Below are 10,360 nucleotides of genomic sequence, written 5' to 3' on the forward strand. Positions count from 1 at the left end.
ATGTTGTAATCTACGGAGAAGATCCTTATATTAATGGTGTGTTTGAAGTATAACTGTCAAGTTACCGAGTATCAGAAGAAGCATTGACAGTATTTCATTAGATGGTGTTTTCTCACCCAGTAGTATTTTGCTCATTTCTCCCTCGTACAGATGTAAAAAAAAGGCTACAAAGCCAAATGAACCCTTCAGGTTATCGAAGTGCTTACAAAAAGTTTACAAAAACTGTGGCTTGAAATCTGTAATGTATTCCTGCAGTAAAAGAAAAGCAATGGCATTCAATTTTTATAATCCATTGAAATACCACTCCTGTCTCCACAGCTGTTTTTCATAATACAAAGGGATAGAGACATTGTGAATCTTATTTTGCTGCATTTCTTTCTTTATTTTCGAATATAAAGTATATGCATAGGCATTACAGATTGAATACATATTTTGTTTTTGGTATTTTTAAACATTAAATGAATCAAAAACATGAATCAGCGTAGTAAAACAAAGCATTGCACTACCAGAAAGACAGTAAACATTTTTTAAATAATATATCATCATGTTCCACAACGTAAAAATGTTATGGCCCTCAAGAGTTTCTAACATCGTACAAAGAATATAACGTGATACTGTATATGCAATTCAAATATGTATGTTTGAAATGTTTATTCTTTCATACAGTTAACAAAGCCTATCAGATGCTAGAATAAACCTACTTGGATTCCAGCTGTACTGTAGACTGGAAATGATCCAAACAGTGTGTTAAGACCTGCAGCCTCACACCCCTCCAGGACAAACCTGAAGAGTGTTAAGGATCAGTTACAGGAAGTACTTTGTAAAAGGGAAGCTGGCAGTGCTGGGGTGGTTGGCTTTTTAGCTTCTGTTTCCAAACCCTTCGGAATTCTTTGTGGTACATATTTCATTTGGACACCAGAAAACCATTATTAGGAATTTTAGAGTAGGAATGTAACAGTACACCTCGGAAGCTTAATTTTTGTATGTTTTCTATCCTAAGGAAAGTTTTTCTTTGGTAACTATTGTTTGACTGACCAAAACAATAAAGAGGAACACGGTTTTGGAAGAAATCCCACATAACCACCTTACTCTAATTAAATCACATTACAATTCCTGATAAATACAAAGACAAAGATGTTCTCTTTCATGACAGACTTCAGACCACAGATTGTAGAGCACCCAGTCTGAGGAATCATCTAAATCAGTTACCAAGGGATGTTTTGAATCAGAAAAAGACCTTTATGAAGATAAGAAGTCATCATTAGTACCTGTTAAAAAATGAAATTTCATTAAAACTCTGCAATGAGAAGGCTGAGTTTCCAGCTGTTTTATAGTATGTAAAACGTGATTCCCTGAATATTATTTACACTAATCACAGTCTTTCATTTGAATAACTTTTTAAACCCATCACCTCGGAAATGTATTACAGATCATCAGATGCTCCCTTAGTCAATTCTCTGCAAAATAAAGTCTCCCTTCCCCTAACAATGTAGTGCTCAGGACCTCGGTGTAGAGATTAACAATGTGCTTCAGTGCAAAATGAATTAAATGACAATGAAAAAAAACTTTGTCAAAAAGGGCAAGGTGAAAGATCAATAGGCTCCACCGCAGGATCTCACAGCTTCCCATTTGTTGCTTCCTGGCTACAAGCTGTTAATAGGGTAAAAGGGGAAGACATCACTGCTGTGCAGCAAATAGATACAGACTCCATCACCACTTGTGGAAGAAAAGTTTAGAAGGCATAATTCAGTAATACGCGTGCAGGCTTACCTGTTCTCATTCTTTCCTATTCATCTCATTGCTCAGTGTTTAGAATAACATTTTGCATGAAGTTATGTTTGTGGACTCCTACACATCTCAAGTTGACGTTTTCCATTTAATTGGATGAATACTCAGTAAGCTCGGCATGTCATACATTGTGTAACCTTTGCTTGGGAAGACCCTGTTAGATTTATACATTTTGATAAATTGTGGACGGTTTACCACAGTTTACGGTCAAATCACACAGTGTGTATTGCCATTTTTTCTTAGATACGGCAATCAACAAAAGCACATTCAAAACTTTCTTTACACAAAGTGGTGTAGGAGTATCAAACTAGCTACTGCTTACTAAGATTTTCAGAACAGATACCCAGGTTTAATTCAAGAAATATCTGGATGGGATATTCAGATCAATTAAGTACTAACAGTATAACAAACTAGTGCAGTGAATAATATCCTTTTGTTTATAACATTTATTATGATATCATATTCTTAAGAGATTAATAGCCATTTCATGAAAGGCCTTTACAAAGACATTTTTGGAGTTTGATGATATTCTACAGTATGTGCTAATTGGATCTTCCTGCTACATTTTAATTTAATGGTTTCTAAGCCTGAGATAGAGGCAACAAAAAATGCACATTCCTTTATAATAATGTGATAGACAAAGCTGTAAAGATGCAGTGACAAGTTAAATAATCACAAACTGAGAACAGTTCTGTCAATAATGAAATAATAAATGCTTTAATTCTATAGATGTCTGCTCTGCTCCAGGGGCAAAAAGAATGATACACTGGTTTAGGGTGGGCTAGTGAAGTATTGTAGCATGACAAAAGCACAAGAAAACATCTAAACTCTTGGCACCTCATAGATTTAAATTCAGATTACACTGCTGTTATGATACTCTACTATTAAGGGAAATTTTCATGTGTGCTAAATCTTTAATTGTGACAACATGAACATCCCAGAAACAAAAGAATAAATCATAAGTCCTGTGAGCTAATGCATTAATGCAACCCTTTCTGTAGCCTCTTACCTGGTTGTCCTGGTCTTGCTGTGTCAGATTGACATTTTTTATGCAGCGGTTACTTAACAGAGAGAGAAAGAGAGAGAGAGAGAGAGTTGTTAATAAAACTGGTTCCTTTCTGGTGTCCTAATTATACTCTACATTTTCCAGCACTCCAGCATGGACCGGTAACTACCCTCTGTTATTCAAAGCTGGAACTGGGTAGTCCAACAAACATTCTCTCACCTGTCTACACCATGTTACTAATATATCTTTTCCAAGTCACATGGTCTGGACAGGGTACAAGAGCTCAACTTAATCTCACTGCTTATTCCAAATAGAGGTATACCAGAGAGGAATTATTACTGATTCTAGTATTTCATTACTAGACAAAAATCATGGAAATCCCAGGAATAACAAACAGGTGTGTTAAAATGCCCCTGCTCGTCAGGTTGAAAGAGGAATGACTCTGAAATCGTTCTTGATCCAGGGGGTCTATGCAAACTCAGTATGAAACGGATCTAGGGGGTGAGTCAGAGAGGGTAGTAACCTACCTGCCACTTTCCAGGGTGAGAGGTCAAATTTGGGGATTTCGGAGCATCTGGTGTAGCCTGATCCACGAGGCTGGTACAGGAAGGGGTCCTGCGGGACGTCCCGGATCCCCGTGTTGTCACAGATGATACGAGCCATGGAGACGCGGCTCAGGGATTCCCGCTGCCTCCTGGTGAAAACCTCCGGCCTCTCCCACCAGAGCCTGCAAGAGCAAACTGCCTCTTCATCACCAGCTGGCACAGACCACTCTCTTTCTTTCTCACTGCCGTACTTGTCCTCTTTTTGCTCTCTCTCTTTATTCCCTGCTTTCTTTATTAAGACATGTGTGCTTTTAGCGAAGGGAGATGGCGGGAGGGACCAAGAATAATGTGTGTCGATCATGTAGCGGTGCTCCACTGAGAAATCCACTGTGTTCCCATGCTGTTGAGCATTTTGACTCTAATGGCAGTTGTCTTGTGTTCCACCCATGCGTAACACTCTTGTACCACTCAGCTCCACAAAGGCACTATCTCCCCTCCCTCTCTCTTTTAACTTACCTGTCACCATTTCGGATCTTCTGGAACTGTGTGCCGATGAGGCAGGCGAAAAGTGGCCCCACACGGCCCCCTTTGACGAAGGGCTCTGAGATGCCGCCCAGCCAGACATCGATGTTCTCGGGCGTCCCATACAGCTCAAGGAGTCGGTCTGCTAGGTCCTTGTTATTAAGCACACCAGCAAGCTGTTTTGCATTCTTGGGGTCTGAAAGGCCGCAAAATCTCCTCCAAGCATTGTACCCTATACAGAAAGCACAGGTTACATGTTACATGTACGTACATGTTAAATCAGCAACCTAACCTCAATCTGAAACCCCAAAGTAAAACCTGAGAATAAATCATTAAATAAATTAAAAATGCAGTTTAACCAGGTTGTAACCAGGTTGCAATTGTCTGTGTTCATTGCCCTAGCAGTCCCTAGAGCAAGGGGCTCACCAGGCAGGCCATGGTCCCTCCCACGCTGCATGTTGAGAGACCCCAAGTCCAGGGCCAGTCTGCTGGTGAGCTGGAAGAGCCTCTCTCTCAGTTCGTCGTGCATCATGTGCTCCTGGGTGTTGAGTTTGGCTGGGCGGCCAGCTAGACCCCGGATAAGTGGATCAATTCCTCCTGCACGCATGATGATGAAAAATGTGGACAATTCTGAAGCTACTCGTGAGAATGTTTAGCATCATTAACTCACATAGAACATTTGGAGTGGAAAATAGTCTGCATATTCACCCAGTTACAGTAATTATTATTTGCAGCTGCATATACTTCCATCCATCCATTTTCTAAACATTTTATCCATTACAGGAGCCGGAGTCTACTCTGTCAAGCAATGGGTGCACATCCATAATAGAGCACACAGGCACGCACACATTCACACCAGGACCAATTTTCACAGAAGCCAATGAACCTACCAGCTCTTTTCCCTTGCATGGAACATCGCTCCCCTAGAATGCCCAAGTCTCAGACTAGCGGTGCATCATTCTGCAGCCTTTCTCAATAAACAGGTGGCCACACACCAAGATCCTTATAGAGCCACCTCTCAAAATTGCATGGACCGTCCTATATATTATAAGCTAGTAATTAGCGTTGAGCACATAGGGATAATACCTTCGAACACCACCCTCCAGGGTGTGAACATGGCATTGTGCAGCAGGACGCTGGGAAACTGTGGATGCTCTTTGTAATTCTCATCCAGCCGGAACATGAAAGGCTGTAGCATGAGGTGGGCAAAGCGGAATGCAGCTGTGGCAAAGACATTGGCAATACTGGCATCTATGTCTTCATCATAGCCAGTGTATGCAGGCAGGAGTCTAGCCATTGTGTCTGGACCAACAATATGTGGTAGAAAGTCCCGGAGGGTCATGACCTGCAGGGGGGCAGAAAGTAGACAACTGCAGGCAAAGCAACAAAAACACAAGGTGAGGCAGAGAGACAAGAAATAAAAACGGGAGGTGGATGGAATTACTCATTCACTCCCACAGTTTTACTCACTCTCCCCCCTCCATGATCGCGTTGTGCCGTACCTGGTGATAACCCCCCATGATTTTCCGGGCCACCTGGTAGATTTCCTCTCCACTCCAGTGTGGGTTGAGTTTGGAGAGGGCCCGCGCCAGGCGGTTGTGTTCCCGGACAAATAGCGTGTGGACAGACGTCAGGCCAATATTCTCATCCACTCGCACATCACCTGCAGTGAGAGAAACGGCACTGCCATAGTCAGGCATGAATGAAATTACTGCTGGCATCATGGTGCACTATCAAGAGGAGAATTAAGAAGTTCACAGACATCATTTAACAGTACCACATGCAACTCTTGCCAAAGTAGCAAAGTAATACACTTGTATTCATCTTGATTTGTATAGCAGTCAAGCAAGTAAAAAATTGTTGTCTTGTCTGTATGTATGGTTAATTATTTTGTATGTTGTTATGTATGTTTAATTATCTTGTAACCTGATTTAAACTGAAAATACTCAATTTCACAACAATTAAACAGATGCTACTTTTTGAAACACGTCTTGCTTGTGGTATCAGCTACTGTATGTGCTCTGAGAATAACCCCAAGGAGAGTTACCTGCTACGAAACAAGGGATCTCCTGCAGGCTGTTGTTCTGAGTGACTTTCCTCCTGGTGGCACACATGTTGATGGACATTGTCTTGAAGGGGAGGAGCTCCCGCCCATTGTCAGTGAACTCCTGGTTGACAGCAAGCAGGCCCAGGTCATTGGTGAGGTTGCGCAGGGTCTTTGCTAAGCTTTCCTCTGAGCCATACACTTGGCCCACATCCAGGAAGGCAGTGAGAGCATTTATCTGCTGGCGGACATTGGGGGCTCCGAACGCGTACCCATTGTCACCAGTGCCACAGGCTGGAGCTGAGCGGAAGAAGGGGATGCAGGCAGATCTGTCCTGAATTCGTGTGTCATTAGATGGGATCTGTGAATAGAGAAGAAGCTAAATCAGTCCTGTAACTTTCAGATTGTGGTTTTTCCATTGTAGGGATGTGAAGGCCAGTACATAATCCTACAAGACCCATTGGTGTATTTCTTTTAGAAAGTGATTAGAAACTAGGCCCCTGAACCAGGTTATAACACTGAATGAACAAAGCAACCTGCAAATAGTCCAATCAGAGTTAAAAACTAATTTCCAGGTTTTCGTATGATTCTCCCTACAGCTAACGAAATGATAAATGATAGAGTGAATGTAAGCATCAGAGAAACAGTTTAAAAGGAAAATTTATCATACCATTCAAATTAAGCACAGGGTAGAAATGGAACTGGAATGAAAAAGAATAGTTTGCTAATTACCCGGATGGGAAAGCAAGGACTGGCCTGATCACAGCTGGCATCACAGTTGATGCCATTACTGAAGGAGCGGATACTGGGGGACATGGGTGTGAATGTCAGGTCATGGTCTGTCCACTGGCCGAATATGACAAGAAGATGAGTGTACACCGTGTCATGCTCCACATCCTCGTTGTGAGTGCTCAGAATCTTGTTGGAGACTTCACGGACCTGCGTGAGAACCCACAGCCTCAGACCCATTCAAGGTAACAAAGGGCACAGTGAACATCAGCCATCTTGTAAGGCTTCTTAAAGGTACGCTAATGAGCATTCACATCTAACACTTAAGTGAGGTCTTGCTAGCCTGTGATATGAAGTGATTAGTGTCTACTATGCCAAGGACGACACAGCTAAAGAGGGTTAAGAATAAAACAAAATACAACCCTTACATACTGTATGCAGACATATGAATATACAGTAAATAATCCACGAGCAGCCATACAAAACAATTACTTAAAAGGTAATTGATATCCCTACACCAAACCCATAAATATGTTTGTGAAACAGACAAAATTAACATCATGTAGGTGGTATTCTATACAGCACTGTGTCAGCGTGTGCTATATCATGTCATATAAGACAGGAGAAACTCAGGTGATCATTACCAAGGGCAGGAGTCGTCCATTAACGAGCTTTGTGGGGTCCCAGCCACGGGGTGTGAATAACCCGTTTTCATACTCTGGAGGCAACCATCGCGCAAATGGGGTGTTGGAAGACCCTAGGCGAGGGTTCTTTCTGGAAGTTGAAAATTGAAATACAAGGATAATATTAATTAACATTTGTGGTGTGAAAGGGGCAATAGTCTTGGATCTAGCACTGGGAAATGTGAATTGTGAAGTGGGACTGTAATCTGTGGAGAGGAGTAGCCTTCATTAACTAGCCCTCTGATTTCTATTAGACGGTGATGCACTGCTAACACAGCGTACTGCATATGTGAACAGGCCAGTGAAAACCAGAGGAGGGTGGATTCATACCACCAGTAATGGCCCCTAAGGGAGGCGCTGTTGAGCGCTCACTTGTTGTTGCAGACGGCAGTGATGGTTCTGTACTTGTCCACCAGGGGGGTGGTGAAGCAGGATGGGGGCCTGGTCCTTGCGGCGCAGCCCGTCAGCCTGACGAGAGTGTTCAAGTCATCATCTGTCAGCAGATCTGCGGGACCGAGCAGAGAGAAAAACCACACGTTTGCAGACACATTTTGAAAGACAATTTTGAGATTTTGATGAAGTCAAATGTATTTCTTTACTGAATCAGACAGCAGAAGTACTTCTGCTTGAGGGAAGACTTGTATTTTGTTATGAAGAAAAATCAAATTAATTTCATTTGACAGAGATGTTGCCACAGTTTTAATATTGGTGTGAACTGTATCTGATCATTTGATGGATTAAGGAAGCAAACCAAAACTCCTCTAAGTCCAATTAAGAAAATCAATACTAAACATTAACCACACTAGAGATTCCACTGTGTAGAATTAAATGTTAGCACTGCTCACCGTAGGACCCAATTTCAAAAGGTAAGACACTGAATAGAATATATAATATTTTTGCAAATTCTTCTCTTTTGTGAATCAGAACAAAGTGTCTTCTGGAAGCTGACCTGTCGCATTGAGTGAGCGCTTGTGGATGTGGTGGGCTCTCTCCTGGATGATTCTCAGTGCATTTTCCATGTACTCTGCAGCACGTACTGCAGTGCGCGTGTCCCGGGCAGGGCGCTTGAGAAACGACAGCCTGTCAGAGGCCTTCACAGAAACCGACTGGAGCTTGGCCAGGTTCCTGCACAAACCAGGCAGCAGAGCTCGTGAAAGGGGACTGATAAAGACTATTAGAATGAAAAATATTACTAAAACGTCATTGTAAGTATAATTAAAGGCAAGAAATGTGATGTTTTACAGCTTAAACTTTTTTACAGTCTTAAACTTTTGAGTAGTTGCCTCATTATTTTATTGTTACACTCTTGAAACTGAGGGCACCATAATGATGTGAATATTACTACCTCACTTTGATAACCAGTGCTTGGTGTATCATTAATTTATTTAGTGATGAAAATGTAATATAAAGAGTGTCTGTGTAAAATAAGGAGTCTTCACATATTGGGTGCAAATTTGTTAAAGAGACAAACACTAAGTGATAAGTGTTTATAAATCTAAATTTGAATCAATATATTTGATTGACATTTTTTATATATTGCATTTTCCATAGAATTGTTATAGCCTTCCACAGTTATACAGTATAATGGTTATAGACTTCTAACTATTACATCACACTGTCTGCATTTTAATACTGACACAGACATTGCAGTTCAATTCTGAAGTCAGGAGATGAACATGTCAGTAACTTACACTTCTCTGGAATACTTATATGCTGCATCTACTGCGCGAATGGCTTTCTCCACAGCCCTCTTTACAAAAGGACTGGCACCATGCTTGTCTGAAAAAAGTGCCAGGGATGATTATTTTCAAAAGTATTTGTACATTTTTATAATATTGACATGGATTTGGGGGTTCATATCAAAGATACAAAAAATAGATCATTAATAGCCAGCAGGTGTTAAAATGTAGAGTAAATATGTTCAAAACAGATGGCTATTTAAATATTTTTCTTGCTTTTATACTTGTAAAATTTGTATAGAACCTGTCGGAAAATGGCTCACATTGTAAGTTAATTTCAATACTGCCTAATAACATGGTAGACATTAAACTGTTTCACTGTTGTTCTTTGGGACTATCTTGAGACTATTGACTCACCTGAGACTGCAGGGAGAGCCAAGAAGATCACAAAAACTGCCACAAGTAGAAGGCGAGGCATCTCTGTAAAAGTGGACAGGCATGAAAGAAGAGATCCCAACAGGAGCAAGCAGTGTGCATTCTGAATGTAAAGCAAACTGTGCTAGGAACATAAGAACATTTTATAAATGCAGCACAATTTAACTGCTAATGCTTCGAAATAAATGCTGCATGCTTCCCCTGGCATTACCATTACAAACAAGTGAAAACAATTTGTACCACTGATGGCCAGTTCAGCTTTGTTTCACATTTTAAATAAAAGATCAGGAGAGCCAGTGTTTTCTGGTTCTCAACTATTTTATTTTCATTCAGTGGCTAAGCACAAATTGAATCTTTAAAATCTAAAGTGAAAAGGAAACTTCACAAAGTTCTAAAGTTGCAAGCTGCAGACAAGTGTCAATTTCACAATGTCAACACAACTGGACTTGATTATCAATAACCTCCACTCACCTACCGCCTACCATACTCTCATGAGATAGTTCAGAATTCCAGTTTTCATAAAACATGTTAGCACTTCTCCGTCACATCTTACCTGCAATCCCAAATCTTTCTCTGCAAGTGGTGACAAACGTCAGAATCAGCATCCCTTTTATATCCCAATGAAGCCTCACCTAGTGCAAAAAAAGCATCAGCAAATGCAGATGTAAATCATTGTCTTTCTTAACTTTCCAGGAGATAATAGAAACAATAAATATATTTCCTTCTTCCTTAACCAACACATATTTCCTGAACAAATCTACATCACAAAACCATTTAAAAGAATTTAATGTATTTTGAGGGCAGGGCTTACTGTACAGTATGTGTTTTGTGGCCACATTAACAGAATAATAGGTAAACATTTGAATTGACTAGTAATTTTTTTTAAACTAGAAATATGGTAATTAGAACACCTCTGTACTTACTCTATA

At 40.8% G+C, this 10,360-nt stretch overlaps 1 protein-coding gene across 2 annotated transcripts; it reads right to left on the reverse strand.

Annotated features, from left to right (window-relative positions):
- Positions 1-358: 358 nt before the first annotated feature.
- On the reverse strand, positions 359-10,075 carry LOC148676011 (eosinophil peroxidase-like). Of its 2 annotated transcripts, none has more exons than XM_088600262.1 (15): positions 9,985-10,075; positions 9,414-9,476; positions 9,009-9,096; positions 8,267-8,442; positions 7,690-7,822; positions 7,279-7,408; positions 6,638-6,844; positions 5,909-6,266; positions 5,364-5,524; positions 4,948-5,206; positions 4,288-4,458; positions 3,856-4,093; positions 3,322-3,521; positions 2,798-2,849; positions 359-1,650 (listed from the first exon to the last, which is right to left on the reverse strand). In XM_088600262.1, the coding sequence occupies exons 1-14, from the start codon at positions 10,034-10,036 to the stop codon at positions 2,836-2,838; spliced, it is 2,250 nt and encodes a 749-aa protein (XP_088456388.1). In that variant the 5' UTR covers positions 10,037-10,075; the 3' UTR covers positions 359-1,650; positions 2,798-2,835. The 2 variants fall into 2 exon arrangements, with proteins under 2 accessions (XP_088456388.1, XP_088456397.1); XM_088600271.1 differs by lacking the exon at positions 9,985-10,075 and adding an exon at positions 9,903-9,982.
- Between the last annotated feature and the right edge of the window lie 285 nt (positions 10,076-10,360).

This window comes from Lepisosteus platostomus, chromosome 2, assembly GCF_059453375.1.
Source record: "Lepisosteus platostomus isolate fLepPlt1 chromosome 2, fLepPlt1.hap1, whole genome shotgun sequence".
Classification (NCBI taxonomy): domain Eukaryota; kingdom Metazoa; phylum Chordata; class Actinopteri; order Semionotiformes; family Lepisosteidae; genus Lepisosteus; species Lepisosteus platostomus.